Source organism: Hetaerina americana, unplaced genomic scaffold, assembly GCF_022747635.1.
Source record: "Hetaerina americana unplaced genomic scaffold, ioHetAmer1.1.p SCAF_3, whole genome shotgun sequence".
Taxonomy (NCBI): Eukaryota; Metazoa; Arthropoda; class Insecta; order Odonata; family Calopterygidae; genus Hetaerina; species Hetaerina americana.
The window spans coordinates 61,261,599-61,284,361 of NW_027286874.1; the positions used below are offsets into that span (position 1 = coordinate 61,261,599).

Here is a 22,763-nt window from a genome sequence, read left to right on the forward strand (position 1 = left end):
ATGGGACTTGGCCAGCTGAGCCAATTGCTCTGTCCAGCAGAGGGACAGATAAGGCTTCTGCAGTTGTCTCACAAAATCCTTCCAAAATGAAATCAACAGCATCAGCAATGAAGAGGACCAACTCAGTTAGTATAGGAACTTGGAATATTTGGACAGTGTTGAGAACAGGGAAAATAGCAACACTGTGGGAGATGGAGAGAGGAAATATAGGTAATGTAGAGCTGTATGAGGTGAGATGGAAGAAAGCAGAGATTACAGGAGTGATAGTTTTAAGCAATAGTGGAGGAGAAAAGGGCCAGTGAGGAGAGGCAATAATATTGATTGGTTGAACAAGAAGGTAGGAATATTTGTAGTAAACATAGAGCACATGAGTAACAGAATATTATTAGTATAAGTAAAAAGTGAACCAATCTATACTTGGTCATTGTTCAGGTCTACATACCAATAAATCATAGGGAGGAAGAAGGTTACAGGATATATGATCAATTAGAGGAAATAAGTGTGGGTCTTCTTCAAAGTAGTGGAGCAAGATTAGAACAGGATGGTAGGCAAAGGAGGAGATGGAATAAGGTAGGGGGTTATGGTATAGGAACAAGGAATAACCATTGGGAGAAAGCAATAGTTCTGCAAGTGAAAGGATTTCTCCATGATGAAAACTTGGTTTAAGCACCACAATACATGCTCGGATTAATTCACACCATTTCCTATTAATAGATATGAATTCAGTTCATAAATTAATATTAACAAAGTGTAGCATCAGATTCAAGCGGATAAAACAAGGAAGGTGGTCAATGAAATGTAATGTATAAGATATAGAAATGAAATGAAATAATTTACTTTGTAATTCCACTTACTTTATTTAAAACACACGACCCAGGTTTCGACGTTGAACGTCATCATCAGGTGATGATGATGTTCAACGTCGAAACCTGGGTCGTGTTTTTTAAATAAAGTGAGTCGAATTAAAAAGTAAATTATTTCATTTCATTGCAATATGTTATGCAAATTACATAAAGTTACGCCTGAGACACAAAATTTTAGTAATGTATAAGTGTTAACCATAATGATCAGGAGTGAGTATCAATAGACTGCGGAGAAAATAATTAGCAAAAAAAGGGAGATGGATACAACAGAAGAAATATCAGAACATATGAAAAATGGAATATTGAAAAGTCACAAATGTACTTATAGAAACAGCAAATTAGAAAAGATCAGGGAAAACATTGATTATGGACGAGATGAATACAGAGATAAAGAGTACAAAATGGATGAATGTAAACACAGAGTTAGGTAGAAGAGTGTTCAAAGAGTTATGAAAAGCTTATAATGGGAATCACATAAATGGGCAAACGAATCATGTTCGAAGACACTATGACAGGATATGGAAAGTTTAGATAAGAAAGGCAAAATTGGTGCACTGCACAGAAAGTTAAAAGCAATGTTAGGAAGTAGAAAGGGAAAATCCATGCAAACATTAAAAGATAAATCAGAAAAATTTTGAATCAAACCAGGGACGATTCAAGAGAGATGGAAAGACTATGTAGAGGAACTACATGGTAAAGGCATTAGGTTAGCAAGATTAGACAGAAAGAGAATATTACATAGATATGGATAGCTGGGACCCCAGAATACGTAGTGATGAGATAGAAAGGACATAATGGGAACTCAAATTAGACAGTAGGGTGAATAAGATTTCTTAACACTTTCTTAACATATGACACCCCTTCTACAGGACCTTTTGTTCACATAGTTATTCATTTATTAATAGCCTTAAGATATTATTCAAATTTATGACCATTGGATTAACAAAGACAGCATGGCACAAAATAATATCAAAGAAATAATCTTTATATTTTCACTCCTAGGAAATATTTTGGAGCATACACATAATAAGCCTTCCTGCCAATAGGGGATAATTTTTACCTCCCCAAGAGTGCCTATTACGAGGTTTCACAGCCTGGAATTAGGATGGTCATAGCACTTTCAACAGACATAATTATGTTCTTACAATCTGACCTAGAATGACATATCCAGCTGACTCAAGGCAACATATACTATGAAAAAATGTTAGTACCATCTCCCTAATTAAAATGCTAAATTTTGTTTATTTTCCAAAGACTGTCCCATAGCTACAGAACACAGATGGAGTTTGAGAAAAATTTACCAGTTAGTCCCAGTAATAGTCATGAAAGAGCGGTTAATGATGGCATATTGTTATCACTTCAGAGGATATGAAATAATTCATGCAGGTCAAATAAAAATCCAGATCTATATCACCACAATATATTATAATTTCCGATGCTTTGAAGTGGACCGCCTCCAAAAAGCACTAAATGACTCATAGTAAAAAAGATATTAGCACTTATTTATAAAATTACATGTTTTAATTAATATCAAACATTTCAACTCCCAGGACTAGTTTCAGGCCCTAGATAAGTCTCATATTAATCTGTGATTTTGAAAATATGTGGTATCTACCTTGTACCTGAAGATGACTCTCTAAGTAGAAATGCACATATTTTATTAAAACTTTTTATTTTGTATAAAAGTGCCAAAATCCCTTTCTAGGTTTGAATTCTTACCATCCCATCAAGCCAGAAACTGCAAGTCTTACTCAATAGCTCATGCATCATTTTGGAATTTTAATAAAAAGTTATGAGTTAAAATTCATAATATTTGTCCAAATTAGTGAGAGAATACAGGTCATCCTATTATGATACCTGTAAATTACATATACCAGAATTGTTTACGACATTTTCAAAAGAATTCTTCATCTCTTATCATTTAACAATAACTAACAAGCTCCTCATCAAAGAGATTATTATTATTAGCATAAGAACTCAATTGACGACTGGCATATTGAATAAAACTTCATGATTCATTTCAAACGACTATTGGAAATGCCACAAGAATTACTTTTAGTCACCATCTACAAATTCAACGATTTCATTGAGTAAAAATTGTTCAACTTGATAGGGATATGATCCTAGATCTTTAAAAATCCAGCATTTCCCAGTGTGAGAGAAAGGCTTTGATGCTTTGTTGGTTGAAGTATTTGACCTAATTTCAAGGCATCGAGGTTCAAATCCTGGTGAAGGCATATGATTTGTACCCAGTGAAATTCATGCATCTTAAGTTGTTAGTTACTTGGCTACTTATCCAAATTTAATTTCTTCAACAATAGTTTTGGCTCAGCAATAACTACTGTTACAAGGTTTTCCAAGTATTTGATGATTTGAATTTGCCAACTTTAAGATCAAAATTTTAAAATTATATCTTTTGAACAAATGGATACAATTATGATACCTAAAAATTACTTCTCAAAGGTAAGTTCGCCATTGGTCAAATAAAAACTACTACCCACACAAAACAATAGGTAGAGAGTCAATCATACTCCATAACCTGATTCTCTTGTTTAACGATATTTGCAACAATTCCTGTCCGTTAGATTCCAAGAAACCACAGTTATTAACCCAAGAGTTGGTTTGATGGGGGAGAATAAAGCTCACCAAGGACTAAGTCCAACAATGTATGCAATTCACACATCAGGGAATGGAGTCTAGTTCCTTCTCCTGTGTTTTCACAGGAAGATCTGGTACCCGAAAAGTCACTCAACTTAGGTGAATCCCTAAGATATCCCCAGGAATTGAACCCAGGCCTTCCAGTCAGTAGCCCAACACTCTACCTACTGCACTACTAAATCCCTTCTTTGTTGCATAAATTCCTTTTAATTTCATGTACCCACTAAAAGCGTTTCTCCTGATCTCTGTTTACTATGCCTTCATTATTGGCTCAAGAAAAAGATGACCATTGGTTTCTCATTGTATTTCAGTCCACAGCAGTATTCCTTCAATGAAGAGTAAAGTGCAAAATAAGCAAAATGGTGACATAATAAGCCCATACCCTTTTTTTAAAATTTACCATTTCAAGTTAACACTCAACTTTTCTGAAGTTAATCACATCTAGGCATTTATAGCTCAGTCAGTTACAAGCTTAATGCCCATGTTGTACATATAGATACCCTAAACTAAACTTGATGACTTGATACTTAATGCATCAACTTTATTGGGAATAAGAAGGAAGCATTTAAATCTCTCATTTTCGGCCCACTCTTTGATTACACATAATTTTTATACTGCAAGATTAATTATGCACTGAATGTATCTCAAGAATGAAATGATATTTTTTCAACCTATTAAATCATACTATTTTTAGTTCAATGCTTATCTTACTTCCTGATATAAATTATCTAACAGTAAAAATCTATTTTAACGCTACTTATCCCCAAGTTACAAGCTACTTATCCCTTATTTACAAGCTACTTATAAAGCTCCCATTCCTCCACTCGCATTCTCCTCCATCATGAGAAAATTCATACATAAGGCTTAAGATAAGCTGTAGTAAGAAATGAAATAACTAAAAATTGACACATAATAATTACAACCATTGGCACACAAGCTAACATCGAGTTGGTTCAAGTATAAATGGAATGCTTAAGTTAACCAATGCAATTTCAACCATTAAAAAATGCAATATTGACGTCTTACTATTAGCTAGGTATTTCAAAAAAATTGTTTAAACTGTAGTTAAAAGTTAAGACTTAACTATAGGATGAAGAATTACAACAGTTTAAACATTTAATTTGGAATGCCATACTATAGAACCCCTATTACATACATACCTATATGGTGACCCATTAAAAAATCTCATTAAAATAATTTTGAAAATGAAGGCATCAAATAGCATTAAACCTAATAACAAAACATTTTTCATTCCCAACTTCATTTGTTGAACTGAAATGATTAATCACAATGGTACTAGATAAAAGAAAGATAATTGAATGTTGCTCCATCTTTATTATGTGTTCTATTATAAATCCTATTTATGAAGAACTTTCTTATGTTACTAATGGCATAATAAAAATAAATAATTATTATTTTCATCATCATAAATATTTTTGATGCTTTTGTTATCTTCCTCATGTCACTATCACAAACACAAACAGACAACAACCCTGTCAATATTATCACCACTGCTCCTTGGGTCCTTAATATTTCAAACATGTTTAGCTGCCAAATGGAAGTTGATTCTGGCTTATCTAGTAGACTTACGCATTAAAGTAGCTTAATTTCTTAGCATATGTGGTACTGATGAATTGGGATTCCTTGGCAAGTCACCATAATTCCTCTAACTCTTCCCACCACCAGCATCATACTCAACCAGACTTTTAATTCCTACAGATATACTATAACAGGTTACATGCATAGACAATCTCTAAGCAGAAATGCAAATTCAGTACCCAGTTCTTTATTTCAGGCCAAAAGTTATTATGGAACATGGTTACAAAAACTTTTTAAATGTCAACTTTCTCATAATAGCAACATTTATTTATATTTTTCATTCACCATTTAATTGCAAGGAACAATTTTTCGAATATAAAGGGGAGAGAGGGATTCTGAAGCCCATGTTTAATACACTTCAAACTGAATTTTTGAGAATGATATTTTTTCATGAAATAAGTGTTTTCATGTGTAAACACTTTGCAGCATAAACACTCAAACGACAAAGGTTCAACTCTCCGTATTTTTACTTTTACAAGTCATCCTTCTTAGATACTCAAGTATTTAGCTTTTAACTTGCAAAGAGAACTTCCCTAGCCTGAAATTTATGTTGAAATAGAGATGATAGGGAGAATTGAGCAGCAAAATTAATCAAATGCGGAAAAACGAAGATTGTAGAGCTAAACATTGTGAATTTGATCTTTCAAAAGGGAATAAACAATAATTTGTAAGGAGTAAACGTGCTGGGCAGCACACTCCTTGTAGAAATCAGTAAGTTTACCCTTTATGATTATTTTCTACAGCATCGGCCATGCACAATTAACCTAACACATTAGTTCCATCCAAATAAGAAAAACTTTTTGAATGTAAATGTGTTAACATAAAAAGTAACCCTGCTATTTGTTTGGCTTAATTCTGAAGCTTCAATGATGGTAAGTACCAATTGACAGAATTTGGAATAACTCTTAATGTAGTGGAATCGCTAACAAAAACCCCACTGCAGACTTCTTTTTAAGACTACTTGCGATTTACCGAACAAAATATTTGAAAAAATATACATGAGTTCTACACTTGCAGAAATTAAATTTATATCTGACAACTCTTGGTCCATCTTCACTAATAATGATGTTTCTATATTATACTGAGAATATTTTGGATGGAGAGAGCATCATGGAATAGGTAGAAGAAGAGCTCAACTATTTTCATTCTGGTAACAATTAAGGAGGTGGTACCAATATAACAAAAGAAGTTGGTAGTTGATATGTGAATGCTGAGGTAAGCAAAAACAGGGCTACCCTATTTGTCAACCAAGCAGAATGATTGACTCTGAGATAAATATAAAGCACAGTAACAAATCTATCTAAGTAAATGGATAGATTTATAATTTAAAAAGGGCTGCACATAGATATCGTATCGGGTATTTGCATTAAGACTTTACTTTAATAAAAGCCATTTAAAAAATAATGTGTGCCAAATAACTTTATAGTCCACAAAACAGCAAAAACCACAAAGAAATTGTAACACCAATTGACAAAGCAACAATTACAGTTAACCATATTTGAAGGTTTCAGAATCATACCACCTAAAATAAATTCAAATATTACTCTGTTTTAAAGGTAGGTAAATATCCCAATGTTGCAAATGCAGACCAAGAACTTTATTATATTAGAAATAAATACAAATTAAACTCACCATTATTTGCCAAAGTAACATAATCAACCATTACAAATAAAAACACACATTTCAGTTTCATTCAAGAGTTCAATATTTATTCATATTATCTTCTATTCCTATAAGACCTTAAATAAAAATAATTAGGTACGTAGGTATTTTTTCAATAGGACTACCTCTGACCAGAGGAAATAATACTCAGGTGGACAGTATATGCTGCAAGAAAAATACTACAGCCTTAACATCATGAGATCTGCTCAGAGCCACTGGATGTCATACATTATGAAGTCAACCTTACACAAATCATATGTTTTGAGAGCCAAAATAAATGTATTTAAAAAAAATTGTCTGATATTCCAAGAACATTACTTAATTATAATTTATCCAGCCAACCAATTTAAATATTACATTACTGTTATCTTAAAAAAATAAAACATTTATGATAGGAGAATGGTCTCAAACTCATGAAGAAAATGAAGTGTTTCCAATGAAAAATAATTTCATATTTAGGTTATAGTTATTTGATATGTATGACCTTGATGCATTGTGTTGTACCAGTGTATTTCTATAGCATAAACATAAAATGCTACCCCAGAACTAATAACTGGCAAACATGCTTCAGTATAGAATTTAATTAAATATTAAATAGCATATTTTATTTTTACCAATAAATATTTTTCTGGTGAAATAGTGTTCTACACATCACATTAAATTATAAAAATATTTTACAGAAATTAAAAGAGTTAGTTTCTAATGAGATCTTCCAGCAAAACTCCAAGATCCTATCTACAGATACTCAAATGCGAATGTTAGGTCTTTTGACTAAATTGTATAGAGATGAAACATACATGAGCAAGAAAACCTTTAATCCATTAATTCGTTTCCATTCCTTCTGTTGATCTTCTGTACGATTCAAGCTGAAAATATAAAGAAATGCAAATATTAATAAAACAAAATTTCAAACAATTTATTTGAATGACAACATGTCCTGTAATCCACGTTAATTAGATTTAAGTGGACTATAAATTGTCAGATACATATGAGTAGAAATAGAAGGATGTGAATAAAAGCTGCGTCAATGCAGTCCAATCATTGAACCACATTAGTTTCTGCCTCGAAATTCCAAACATTAGGAACATAAGTTGATGACTGACTTAGCAAAAAGCTTGATTAAGTGCATGAGTTTATTATTATGTCCTTTATCACTGTTCATCAACTTCATAATCTTAGAATATAAGAGCAAAAATTCAACACTTAAAAAATAATTTGTAAAAAATTCTCTAGTGGAGCATATTCAAGTTACGTTTTTAAAAAATTATTGCTAGAGGCAAAGTATAATTATTTTTGTCAATGGAACATGACATTATATCAATTGATAAACGAAGGATTTCACCCTTTTACTAGGGTACCAACTAAGACACATCCACGCAAAGTAACAATAAATAAAAGCTGATAGGATAATTTAAAGTTTTAACTTTCCGTTTTGACAGGTAAGCCCTGAAGGATGAAAACACACCAAATTGCTTATGTTGACAATAAAATTAAAAAAAACAGCTCTGAGACAACGAGGCATCTCCATTAACATAATTAATTAATATTATATCAATTATTTCATAAAATGTAACGCACCAGAAAACAATGTGCAATGGTGTTACGCGGTGGACGATTCCCTTGAAATGCATCAAACGATTAAACTCAAGGAACGGCCCTTCTCATTGCGATTTCACAAGAATAGTAGCACTTAATCTGGAATACTTTACGACGTCGCACAAAGAAAGACATCAAAACTTAACGACACTTACGTTTTCTGCTACACCTAGTCGGAGATTTTAACAGAAACGATTAATGGCGCGCATATATCAATTAGTATCGATGGTCGTGTATAAAGTGAAGAATTATCATAATGATGGAAATTGACATAAAATGAAAAACAATATGTCCAAGTAAAAATTTAATTGGGTAAGAAATTTCAGTTAAATATTTGTTAACTATTTTCGCGTACACAACTGTTCCTATGACTATCGTTCTTGCTAGCATTAGTCGAAATGAGTCGAACTTACCTTCAGCGAAAAATAGGTTAATGGCGGAAATTTTGTATCAAGTTCATTCTTGACACTATTTTAGCCATTACTCAGCGGAATTTCTCCTTTATATGGGTTACAGAAACACAGTAATTCCAAAATTAATATTTATTGATGACCAAGGTTTCTCTGTGTGTGGATGTTGCCGCGCAGTGGTGATACCATGGTCGTCAATAAATATTAATTATGGAATTGCTGTGTTTCTGTCATCTATGCAAGTTCATTCTTCGCAATATCGAATACCGTACGGAACGGATGGCAGTGAAGGAAACGAATCCTTTAATTTCTATTCATTTATAATTCTAGTGGTGCTTTGGATGAACGCAACTCCGTAATCATATCACATTCTGACAATCAAAACTAGATGGATTCGATATTACAGCAGTTCCCACATGACTTGGATGGGGTATGTGAAAATTTTTTTACCCACAGTTTCTTTGGTCTACCTCTATTAAAATTGTGTTCATAGAGTTCCGTCTTTATTGATATACTGCTATCAAATATTGGTAACTATATTCCGATTAGTGTTCTCTCGTTGTAAATAAGTAGATAATTAAGACACATTATTCTCCCGTTGATTTACGATTGATTACCTGTAGTCCCATGTATTTTAATTGAACCTAGAATACAGAGAATTTATGAACGTACGCTTCGTGCTGTATACGTAGTTTTAACAGTTAGTGTTAGTTCAACTCTGACAATGTCACAATCATAACACTTGGTAGTATACTTTATGGGTGAATTCAATGAAATTAGTTTTTAACCCGATGTAAACATGCCGAAAAAGAGTTATTTATTCTTCACGGGAAAGTTAGCATTTTCGGCCAAAATAACCGCACGGAAACTAAAGACTGTTAATGTATCCCTTTACAGTGCTTACCCATTGCCTCAGGAAAGGTTGCATTTTCGTCCATGTGAGGTAGCGCTGCGGAGATAACTCTAAGGTTCGCCCAGCTGGATCTTGGAATGGAGGGCTAGCATCGTCAGCGCTGGATACGAAAACCTCTGGAGAAGGCTGCTGAATGGACGGGAAATCACTGCTACCAACATCGCTAGGCAGGTCCGCCCTCTTTCCGTGACCGCCGAAACATGAGTGACCGAACGCCGAGCATCCCCCTGCAAGGTTAAGTAGACAATTTTTCTATAAGATACATTTTTTCTTGCATGCAAAAGGACTAATTTTTAGTTCTAGCTATGCCGATAAGAAATTTCCTCCACAATGCCTCAAAAGATGTACCAAATTGACATTTCATTAACATTTGTTGTGATTAATGTCAGCGGTCGTTCATGGCGTAGCTACTGTGAAGAAAAGTAGGTTCTTCTTTATATAAAATGAGCTGGTGCTGGTCAAACCTGTGATATTATTTTGATTTGATGAGAGTCAGCAATATGAGTTGTTCCTAAATTAATCAGCGGAAGAATCCATAAACTGTTTACTACACCTGAATAGTCTGTCATTGCGCCTGAAATCGATATCGTGCGCATCACATTTGGGAGATTTTCTCATTCTTCATAAATATCAATTCTAGAAAAATCTAGTCTTTCGCCATAGACGAAGAGTAAATACCTTCTAAACAATTTACATAACCATGGTTTTAGATAAATATATAATATTACAAAATGAATTAGTGCACATAGTTAATGCAGAGTTTTCGAGGATAGCCACGTCAACGTAAGAGTAGTCGGTACAAAGAGGCAATCGTAACGTGTAATTCAATGAAAAATGGGCGGGGAAAATGTTGATTAGTGTTCCTATAGTGGGATATTTTTGACTGTTATAGATGAGAAGAGTGTTGAGTAAGCAGGGAGTGTGAAAAAATAATGCGAGTTTTGGAACGTGTGAATGAGGGTGGAGACTAGGGAGTAGTACTGTATGGCAGTTAATTCCGTTCATGACGATATTTAATATTTTTCAGAGACCATGAGCCACTTAGCCTCTAATAAGCATTGTATTTCTTTTTTTTAATCATTACAGCGTCTATCATACTCAACTTAAACTAGATTTTTTCTTTCCTCATCAAAAAGTTAACAGGCCCGGCCGGTTTTTGCCAAAATTAATTGTACTAGATAAAAATAGTGTGCATGAATAACATAATTTTATTTTCACCTTGCATCTTATCATTTATGAAAGGCAGAACATATTCATGGAAATACAAAAAATAATTCTAGCAGAGCAAAATATAGGAGAAAATGCCCTTGCAATCTACATTATTTTTAAAGTAAAACGATTATCAGGTGGCTTTGAAGCAAATTGATCGTTTATTCTAGTGTGGGATATAACGCTGTGTCGTATTAGGGGAGGCTTAGAATTGTAACGGTGCTTAGATCGTAAGTCAATCTCAATCCTACCTTAGCCGGTACCCCAGCTAATAGCGATGGCATATTATGCCAAATTCGTGTGTGACCTGTGGTAATACCTACCAAATGCCGTGGTAATCGCACAGGATGGTCGACTAATATAATACTTCTTTGCAGGGACTCAAAGAGGTTATGATGTGCAAAGGCCTCTGGATAATGCAAAAAAAATATTTGCTTTACTAAAGCATACACATTTTTAGGTAGCAAATATGATCAAATTAAAGTACATAGTACTTTATATAATCAATGCATTTCGAGGCAACGAATTTATGACACCTTTCAGATAAACCTCACGAAGGAAAGGGGAAAAAGACAATCTTTTTCCTATATTTAAAAATAACATTAATATTAATAGGTGAAACACCGGAGTTAAATGTATGACTTATTTTCTGTATTGATACCTTAGAAAAGATGAAGATACATCGATATATAGTATTATTTTTGTATTCTCCACCTTGTCGCTACGAGGCGCTGCCAACGGAATAACTGTCAGAATTTTTCGTGTAGCAAACGGAATTATGTTTTTGTACATTTAAATGGCATCTTCTTTACACTTAAAACAGTTGATTGCTATAAGAATCTTAAAAGACTAGAATTCTAAATCGACAGTATTCATTATTTTCACGACAATATTTATTATTGCGACATGCATGTATATTGTTAACTCTAATTGAATGCAAGAACAAGGAAACAGGATTCTGGATTAATTAAAGGATGAAGAAAGGGTCATTCTACATTTTAATTAATATTTTCCTTCCATCACTTCTCACTAATTAATCTCTCCATATCTCGCGAATGAGGAAATTGTAAGTTGATTATTTTAACGAGAAAAAATTCTAATGAACTCATATTCTGCCCTAATTGGACTTTAAACCTCTACAAATATTTGGAAATGGCCTGTTTTTCACCAAAAGGCATGTGCATCTTATTTATTTTCATCTCCTTTTTACTCCGCAGTCCTTTCAATTTTAAAAAGAAATTTAAGACTTGCGTCTTCTATGGAAGAATCCATAAATTAGTAAATTGCCAAGTATTCTTTGCCATGTTCAGCAGTGAGTCTAAGCAGAGTTTTAGTTAAGTGTACCGGCTATTAACAATTTCTTAACTCGGCAAATATTGCTGCGGGTTTCACTAAGGTTAACACAAGAACTCGAAATAGGAGCATCTTATCTTATTCATCACCCAACTTAATTAGTATTCGGAAGAAATAAATCGTTAATAAGTAATAAATGTTAACTTTTTGAAAACGCTTCCTGTCTCGTGGGGCGTTTTATGTTCTATTACCGACGCTTCGCCTTCAAAGACGCTCTTTCAAGTTGTCCAAGCTTAGAACACAATTATCTCAGAAATTGTGAGATTTCGCTTTCTTGCCGTTATCATTTTAAATAAAATTGGTTAAGTATCTATTCAGATAATATCTTCGTTATTTCGCACCTGAAACTTTAAATACTGGGACTGAGCACCTATCTCTCTTTATGCCCTATCCTTGAAAGACTTACACGTCACCAGTTCTTATTTTTAAGCTAATTCTTTGAGTGGATTCATTGGCAGGAGCATATCCGCTTTTACCATAAAAGAATACTGAAGCGGATTAAAAAATTAAATTACGAGAACGAAAGTCTTTGGGTGAAATACGTTGATACCAGGTATGTAAGACAATGTCCAGAAAAATTTTGGGATGTGCCCAATTTTTTTTTCATTCTCTCATACGTGCTGTGCTACGTAGTAAATAAAGATTAACGGAAAATGCTAAAGCGAATGAAATGCATTAGAAAGAGGACTGTGATTACATGGATGGATAAAAAAAGAAGTGAAGAAATCCGGGCTCTGTACAAAAGGATGAAAAATTTTACGGGAAGGAAAATAGGAAAAATCTTATGTAAATTGCAGATTCAGGTGTGATGTAGTGGAACTACTCCATAATAACAGTGAGGAAAACTCTTTCTAAATATAGAAGATGAAGGGGAAACTGCATAAATAAAACCGTTTGGTGATTCAAAGAAGAGGATAAAATGCGTTGAAGAAGTTTATGTTAAAGCTGTCAGTCTTGGAACAGTGTTCCAAAATTTCAAAACTGCGCACTTGCCTATGTCAAGTACTAATCCCCATTCCTTGCATCAATCTGATATTGTGTCTAAGTCTCTAGAGAGTAGCCCGAAATCTGATGGGCCCCTTATTTCCCTGTATACCACCGTGTCATCAGCAAATAATCAGAGATTGCTGTTAACGTGTGAGCTCAAATCATTAATGTATATTAAGAATAGAAGCGGTCAACTACTATATTAATCCCATCCTGAAAATAGAAGAGCGGCAGGGTATGGAAAGATAGAATCGTAAGTTTAAAATTGTATGCGGGAAATATAGTTCTAAAAATTACTAATATATTGCTGTAGATTAGGGAAACTAGTTATTATCCGAAGCGTAAGTTGGGTTAAGGAAAGGAAGAGAAACGCAAGGCATTATTGAGTTCGTGAAAATGTTCATATAAAAGAATATAATTTTAATTAAATGTGATTTGACTGTTTCGTGGTTTTCGAGAATTATTTCAGCAGACGAGACTGGACATAGCTGACCTGACAAGGCTTGGGAGTGGCAATGCGTGGGAATATTACACAATGCTTAAATTACACAAGTATTGGCAGTGGGTTATGATCGAAATGGGTAGTAGATTTATCCAGAAAATGGTTATTTACCGGAAAGACCTCGGAGTATGCATTCAAGTTACTTATTCAAGTAGTCTGTTCCATTCGTATTTTTTTAATTTTTGCTGGATAAGAGATTTTTTGGAAAATTCTTAAGCTTGCCTCCTGAAGACTAACTTTTAAATTTTTAGGAAAATCCAAACAGCCATTGACCAGCTAGGATTCAGCTAGTCAGAGTGGTAGTCATAGTCCCAAGTGGTGGCTGACGGATTATACGAATAATCAAAGAAAATGCTTTAAGGCAGCATTGCACTTCAGCGGATAAAAGTAAACAATTGACATAATGTAGAATTTAGCTTGCCTCTATGCCTATTCTCAAATACGTACCTGCGGGCTGATTGTTTATTTATGTGTATATGATGCCATCGCAAGAACTAATTGTGCATGGCATAGGTCAGTAGATATAAAATAATGGGAAGTTTGCGAATTAAACATTTTATTGACATTTATTACTCTGTCATTACCTTTGAATCATGGTCGTACATTTTGCAGGATACAATCTTCCCTATGTCTCGAATAAAAGGCACACGATGGACGCGTGTGTAGTTGTTTTAATCCAGGCTACCAATGCTCAAGGGTTCCGCTCTCAGGATAGGTCGTATTTGTGCGACGTTCTGTCCCATTTCATAGAAAATTTTCCGTTATATTAAGTTCAATTCTCAAATCATTGTTTCCTGGAATAAGTCTTAAGTCCTCACCTCATGTTCGACATGTGTGCATGACTAACTAGAAATACCATGCTTCCTTCGCTATATTCATCCATGTGCCGCTTCCAATTGCACAAATGCTTCTTAAAATCGGTGCTGTATTAAATACGGAAGTGCTCTTCTAATTCCGGCCCGTTGAGGCGATGACGACGGAGTATTCGGCATGGTCAGCTACGCTCCTATGAATGCATTAAAGAGATGAATGCATCATAATCAATTTTCCTGAGGAACGCCAATATTTATTCAATTACCTATAAACCTACTTTTTATTACTTTTTACTAGAAATTACTTGTGGAAAAATGGGACTCAAGCCGTCCAATACCCTTTACTCACCCTAGTAAAGAAATTTCTGAATCTATTTTATGATCTTTTGTTTGTAATAAGTATTTAACACTCGAACTATTCGCAGTTTAGAATAAATGCTTTCATTTAAACCAGTTTTCTGTTGCTTAAAAGTGATGGTTTATAGCACAAGTTTAATCCGAAAACCTTTTAAGGTGCTCTTTTAAGGTACACTGCTCTGATCTCAGTCTCAAGCTCTTTCCCGGGTCCCCTTTCTCATCTCCTCTCAGCAACTAACTTGGCGATGCCTCTCGCACGGGATCGCCTTCGCCCGAAATCCCTTTCAGGTCGTTATCCCGCCGGAATGTAACTACTCGTCATACAGACTTCTTAATCAAAACGAAGTACACGCATATTTCTTTCCCATATGCCTTTTGCGGCCCACTCAACTCATAATCGACCTGTCTGCATTTAGCTATATAGCTTCCACCATAGAAAAAAAACTTTACCTTCCATGAGTCATCCTTCGAGAGGTTTCGTCTTAATTCCATTCCACCTCCAGTCATTAGCAAATACATCACTATTTTGCATCCAAAAGAATAATTTCTTTCCTTTCACGTCTCTTTTCCCTTTTTTTAATGTGTATAACTTCATCAAATACCTGATTATATTTTAGTTCTACGAGTTCTCGTATAAATAACAGAATGCAGTCATGAAGAGAACAACAAAGCTAACGATATAGCCAAGCACTCGAGTTCATTTATGATACTTATGACTCTTCTACTATTAATAACACCCTTTATATAATCCATGTAAAATTAAAACTTTCGAACTCATTTCCTGCTATCCTGTTTTACGATAATTTAAAGCTACGAGTCAATAAAACACTAAGGTTGAGCTTCTAAATATTTTTGACCGAAAAACCTCGCATGTTAATATAACGTGTCCTTTTATGGTCATCCCATAAAAAGACATTTTCCGTCTTATACTAAATTATGGGCTCATTAAGTAGATGTAGAATATTTTACGAGTTACTTGTACAATACATTAAAATATGACAGTGAAAATTCATTTTAATGGAATGGCTTAAAGTCAACGTTGACCCAAGTGAAGCTGAATCCTGGGTTAGAAGATTAGTGCCCACAGCTTAGGTGAGGTATGTGAGATATAGTTTAAGCATGAATGATATAAAGCAGAAAAATAAAGTACCTTTAAAAAATACACATAGGGTGATCTCCAAGATGAGTTCTCGGATAACTCACCAATTTCTACAGTATCTAAACCATATGGACGAATATTTTATTAGACATAACCCTTACTTAAATTCGACTCAGAGTTTATTATTCTAGGTAAAGGGAACATCATATGCTAAAATTTCAGTGTTCGCCTATATTTTCGGTGGTCTTATAAATGTCAGCTATACTTTAATTTATCTGCCGATCCAGCTAATAAAATCTGCTAAGGATATGTGCTGGAAAAAGGGACATCCCTGGAAAAGGAGAAGAAGTGGATAGGGAATGGGAAATATAAAAATTAATTGGAAAACTTCGTTTACCTTTCGATCAATCCCCAATACAAGTATTGTATTTGAACCCTCTAACCTTGTATTTCAGCCCTCCAATATTCATGCTTCTGCTCACATTTTTCCATTTTCTTATGCGTCGACGAGATTTGCCTTAATCTTTATATTTTTAACCAAGTTATGCCTTAGGGAAAACATTCTTTTGATAAATATCAAGAATTTTAATTCGTCTCTTTCTTCAGCGTTCTATTAAAATATCTGGCTATTTGGTACCCCTGATAGTCATTCAGTCTTCTTATCTCCCGTGCTATTTCACTTTTTTTCCCGTTTACTCATCTGCATTTCCTGTTACGACCATGTAAGCATTCTCCATGGCGTGAATCCTCGAAGTTTAAATGTCATTCAGCCTGGTCATGTAAATTCTCCTCTCCAGTTCCTCGTCACCTCTTCTTAGTGCGTGTTCTGTTATCACATTCGAGGCAACTCCACGATAGCGTTGCGGTTGATCTTTTTCCTCTCTTCCGTTGTCAGTTCTTTCATTTTGAACATCATAACTCATGTTCGCCGCCTCGAGCTACCCTGCTCGTTCAGAGAGGATATTCAAATCGTTCCAAGGGGTGTTGTTGTCTGTGCACTACCACAGGAGTTTCTAGAACGGTGTAGCGCCGTAGGGGTAACGGCGTCGTTCGTCCCACTGGCTCTCGTTCGCCTGAGGAGTGGATGAATTACGCGGTGGAATTATGATTTGGTTTCGACTCCTGAGGGAATCCTATTCCCTCGTTAGAACTGAACCTGGAGGATAAGAACCTTTGTTGAAGCGTTTGAAATTGGAGTCGTGAGCCATCAGAGAGACACGGCTTGCGGCGTTGAAACAATGCGTACGTACTCAATTGAAACATTTACACCACCACCTCCCCTCCATCTACGAAGCACTACCATTTCAGTCTGCGTGCTTATGATTAAATTTTGATTTCCTAGGTGCAAATGAGGATTATAAATGAATCTTCGTTGATTATTAAGATAAAATTGAATTAAGAAAATGGTGGAGTAAAGAGATGGATTTCCTAGATCAATGCTGCTGAATTTCTATCGCTAATGCATGTCAAATATTTTAATTATTTCTTACCCTAATTCACCTATAAGATGCAAATTTTAGAATTGTGACGGGATTTATGAAAACTGTTAAATGATTAAGTGAATAGAGAGATTTATTTTTCGCATAAAATTTATTTTTTACCTCTGTTTCCTAGAACCTAGGCCTAGGTCTCGTTGAAATAATACTCGTATCATCCTGATGTTGACCTTCAACAAAACCTCGGTCTTGAGAATGAATGCTGTGTAGAAATACTAAGTCAAGCTTTACATTTGATTATGAGACAATTGCGCAAAGTTTTGCCTGGTAGAGTTAGCCTCATAAAAGTTACTTGAACAAGTATGTGTGATTATGGCCGAATTTTGAATTTATAATGTATAGATTAAAAGGTTTTTCGTTAATAAAATATTAAAATGTATTTTTTATAATTTAATTTTGCTTTCCCTTCCGTTTGTCATGTATTCGTTTGGAGGATACCTATTTTTTCTTGCTAAAAAGATGTTCCACATAATGTATAAAAAAGAAAGTTTTTTATAATGGCCTGGAATTGTTCATTCGAGGGTAAAGAGTAACGTTATGTTCTGTAACTGAAATCTCTTTACGAGGTAGATTTTCCAGTGAACTGAAGTTTGAACAGATTTTAAAAACCCTCCGAGGCCCGTGGAAAAACCACGCAACTCTCAAGAAAATATTTCGCCAACTCGGGCGCATAATGACGTTCATCGGATCGATCCGTTGAATTTGAAGATTCATCAGTCCAAAAAAATCTCGTCTTCCTAAAATTGCCACCGAGAGAAGAGCAGAAAGTGGCATCCTCTGAGTTTATTTCCGTTCTTCATGGGTAGGATATGCGTCTGTGGATTCGTCCTCCCACTTGGAGGCCAGATTTCATTCGCTCGGAAAAAAGATGAGATGTTGTCCGGCCCATTCAGTCCATTCACTCCTCCTCAGACGCTCCCTCTCCAGCCCGTCCCTCTCCCCTTTCTCATCCCGTGGTCACTCGACCCCAACCACTTAGTTCTGTTAATATCCTCCTTTTTTTAATCCCACACACCTTCCTCATTTCATGTTTTTTTCCATCACCACATTTTATTTTCACCTCCTCTCGACGACTTGTTCCCACCTGTGCAAAATGTTGGTTTGGTTATCTCTATGTAAGGACCCTTTTCAGAGTGGTTGCCTTTTGAAGGGGACCTTTGTGTAAATCTCTCGAGTTCCGTAACTATTTTGGAGAAAGTGTGAAGAATTTTGTGTTGCTTTGAAGGAATATATTTTATATTTATGGTTACTAATTTGAATGCAATACACATTCGATATTTTTAGATTTCTGGCTTTTACCCCTGAGTAATCAGAATAAGAACCTATTTAGTTTATACAAGTTGTGGCTGGTTTTGATGATTACCCATGAAAAATTGTATTTATAACCTCACCGTATTCAGCAAAACTGCTGATATTATTTAAATTCACCCACCATTCACCAACCAGAGTTTTACGTTTATGGTAATTTACGTGTGTTTTACTAAAGCACCCAATATTACTCGATGTTCTCCGCAAATATTCTTGGTGGTCTGCAGATATTTACCGCAGAGCCTCCATTTGAATTCTCCCTCAGAGGCTAACTTGAATGGCATTGCTCCCACCATAGCTGCCCTTAATTTTATCTTCGGGAAATTGGCGTTTTCGGGATGGAATCCTATGAGAGAGCTCTGGTGATGCACTTGGGGGAACACGGAGGGGAAGTACGAAGGGGTCGGAGATGGGTGGAGGGTGAATATCGTGGGGGATGGGTGCAAAAGGATGTGAGCGGGAGGTGAGATTTCGGGAGTGAGGCGAGCGTTGTGTGGGGAAAGATTGAGATTCGTCTCGAGGGGGAAACTGAAAGAGGCGGAAGGGTGTTTGCCGCGGCCGGGTCGGTGACCGGTGGCAGGTAGGAGAGGGGTGGAGAAGGGGAAATGAGCAATAGGAAGGTTGTGTCGGGGATCAGGGTTTTGGGAGGAGGGGTAACAGAGAGATCGCCGGGGAGGTGATTTCTACGGCAGAGGAACAGAGAGGTTCGTGAAGTCTTCGGGGAGATATGTTGACGGGAAGGGTGGTGCAGCTGGGCATGATGGAGCAGGAAGGGCCGGGCGCAACAGGGAAACAGTGGAGAGATAGCTGAGATCTTGGCTTGGGTTAAATTGAGACGTTATGCCTGCTTTTCAGTTTGCTCATCGTCATGATATGGTGAAAATCTGTGCGCAGATTCTTCCTTGAACGCCTGGTATTTCTCATTAAAGGGTCGTATTTTGAGTTTTTGGAACCAGAGTACATTGGAATGCAGTTGAATCGGTAAATAGATTAAAATACTATAAATCTCAGTAGGCAAAGTAATTAACCTTAGAATGAAAGTTATCTCATTCTTAAATTGGATGGAAATTTTGCATCCATTTTCTGATTTTCCAAGAGACAAAATGAAATAATAATAATCAATTTTATTAAACGCAAGAAACCAACAATATTTTGAAGTATTTACTAGTTATGAGTATAAAAAGATAGAGCAATCTTACCTTGCCATCTAAGACACATCTGCGGGTGCGAACTCATTTTTAGCTCTTGTAAAAAACTTAATGTGGCTTATTTTCTTCCCCATTTAAGTATCTAATAACTGCTACTTTAAAAAAACATTTCATGTCAACGTATGCCACTTTCCACGATTAAGGCTTTCCGTACTTCTTTCCTTTATAACAGTATTTTCATTGAGCTTACGGTCACCTCTTCATAATTAATTTCTTGTCTTGAGCTATTTTACTTTAAAGGTCCTTCAAACTTCTCTCATGCAATTTTATGCTCTTGCTATACACGAGTATAACAGAAAATTAAAGTTAAAAAAATTCCACCTGCGGTTGTCTATTTTTTCTCATTATTCAAATATGTGCATTCAGCTTCTCCTTTCAGTATTCAAGGAATTATTTTTCTTTTTTCGATTTTCGGGTTATGTCGTACTGGCAATGAATCCATTGCGTCTGTCCTTCGTTGCCTTTTGGTCTTCTCTATTCTAGATTTACTGAATTATCCAGAGGGTGTGCAGTATTCCACATATTACATGAAAAAAAGGGGGGACGGGAGAAGGGAAAGAGCGGAGGAAGGCGATTCCTGTCCTCTTAAAGTTTTAAAATGAAAGGCAAGGGTTTGTGGTGATGGTGGTCAGAGATCGCTCGCAGTGCTTGTGGAAGAGAGAAGGTGCCAGGATTTGTGAGCGAAAACCTATGTATAAAGATATGAATTCATGACGCCTCGCCTTTGATTACCCCTTTGCTCGCCCATCATATTTACCCAACTTTGAGTGTTAACTTCGCCCTTGTGAGGCTAAAGAGCAAAAAGATTCCTTATTCATTATGTTGCGTATTAAATCGACAGCAAACGTATGCTCTTGCGACCAACGTAGGTTTCCTTGCAATGTGAGAGACTGATTCCGCTCATTTTTCCTCGAACCTTCTGCAGATATCAACCACTTATCATGACTTGCTTATTTTCTCTCATTTGGACTGTACTCTATTAAATGCCAATTATGGAGAATATATGGTTAAGACTGCTTTTTCTTAAATATTTTGTAAATTCTTTTAGTGCTAACGATTTTCTTTGCACCATTACCTAAAATTACGATTGCTATTATTTTATATCCCTAAAATATATATATATATATATATATATATATATATATATATATATATATATATATATATTCCCTCTTTATTTTTCTTGATTGCTTCCCAAATTATTTCAGTAGCTGGTTCCATTGCATTATTTATTATTATTAATAAAAATCATCGGCACCAAAGTAGCATAATCAGTAGGTTTTATTTTCGACTTATGGAGTACTATGTACTTAAGGAGCGACAATAATGTGATATATGTATATTCGGGCCGTTAAAAACATTATATTGCCAAACTTTCATCCCCAATGCGACGGAATAAGCTAAATATTGCGCCCATATCCTTTCAAACTTTCCAAAGATATTTCGATTACTCTACATTTTTTCCTCAAAATATTAATATGATTAATTAAAGTTCAAGTTATCCTGTCGGTTTCCCGCCATAAAGTCAGTTCGTTGTCACAATACCGGCCTTCATAGCACGTATCCAAATGAAATGTTAATACACACAACTGAGCCAAAGGAAAGTAATTTCAAGCGTATTAGAGTCCTCACAAATCTCCAGTATAATGAAAAATTCAACCTTTCATACGCACCGGCGATGTGGTCGCTGACTCTGGCCAGCTTAAAGGTCATATGATGGCAAAAATTCCAAAATTCTTTATGCCATTCTATTCTCATTTGCTATCAAGTAATCATTTGACTAGTGTGGTGAGAACATGAATCTTAACCTCAGATGTTACAGTTATGTCTCTTCTGGGTAGCATTATTAACAATTATATTAATTTTATTTTTTGTAACGTGAACTTCATGCAACTTCCCGTAAGTTCCCCGGTTTTCAATAAGTACACGAAATTCGCCCATTTCCTCGTTTCCATGGCGGTATTTCCCATTTGACCACTTCACCATTGTGTAAGAGGGCGTGAAAATTTCAATTTCAAACTGTAATAACCCTGGAGTGTATTGTATCAGAGTATATGACCGCCTTTTACAGTTAGGCTCGATTTTTGAGTAAAATCTTGTTTCTTAGCCCGTTCCATTCCATAAAGACAATGAAGGATGTCGATTCCCTAAATAATTTTTCAGTGTACACTTTTCCAATGCCGTGGCTGTTGACCTTTAAAAAATCATGCCTATTATGACATAAATCTTTATCTTTTGAATATTAATCAGCTTTAATTTACCAAAATTTTTAAGCATGGTGAGGAGTTTTACGTTGCTGTTGGCTGCTGGAATAGGACTTTAATAAAGCTTAATTAATTATTTTTATTAAAGTTAAAGTTACGAAAGTTAGTTTACAATATAATGAATTATGGCATGGCTCTTGATATTGCTTCTACGAGGGTCATCCGGAAAGTAGTACCCGTTCGTGAAATAAAGACACAAAAGTAAATATTAACAAACATAAAAAATTTTATTTGAAAGAGGATACTTTAAACTACTTCTCAACATAATCTCCAAGCAAATTAAGGCATTTGTCATAACGTGTGACAAGTTTCTGTATTCCTGCTGCATAGTCCTTCGCCGCCAGCTCATTGAGATACGCGAGGGACCCATCTTGCACAAATTTTTGCATAATGCAGATGGTGTTTAACAATTTCATGAACAATTGTTCGAGAAACATTGGGAAAATGCTCACAGATGTCATCAATTG

At 35.3% G+C, this 22,763-nt stretch overlaps 1 protein-coding gene across 1 annotated transcript in view; it reads right to left on the bottom strand.

The window, feature by feature from the left end:
• Nucleotides 1–6,533: 6,533 nt before the first annotated feature.
• Nucleotides 6,534–22,763, bottom strand: part of LOC139690569 (neuropeptide CCHamide-2-like) — a 58,933-nt gene continuing 42,703 nt past the window's right edge. Inside the window, exons 2-3 of the mRNA XM_071588043.1 lie at nt 9,693–9,928; nt 6,534–7,648 (exon numbers count right to left, since the gene is read on the bottom strand). Of these exons, the coding sequence (XP_071444144.1) occupies nt 7,604–7,648; nt 9,693–9,928 (281 nt within the window). The 3' untranslated portion in view covers nt 6,534–7,603. The remainder of the gene's footprint in view (nt 7,649–9,692; nt 9,929–22,763) is intronic.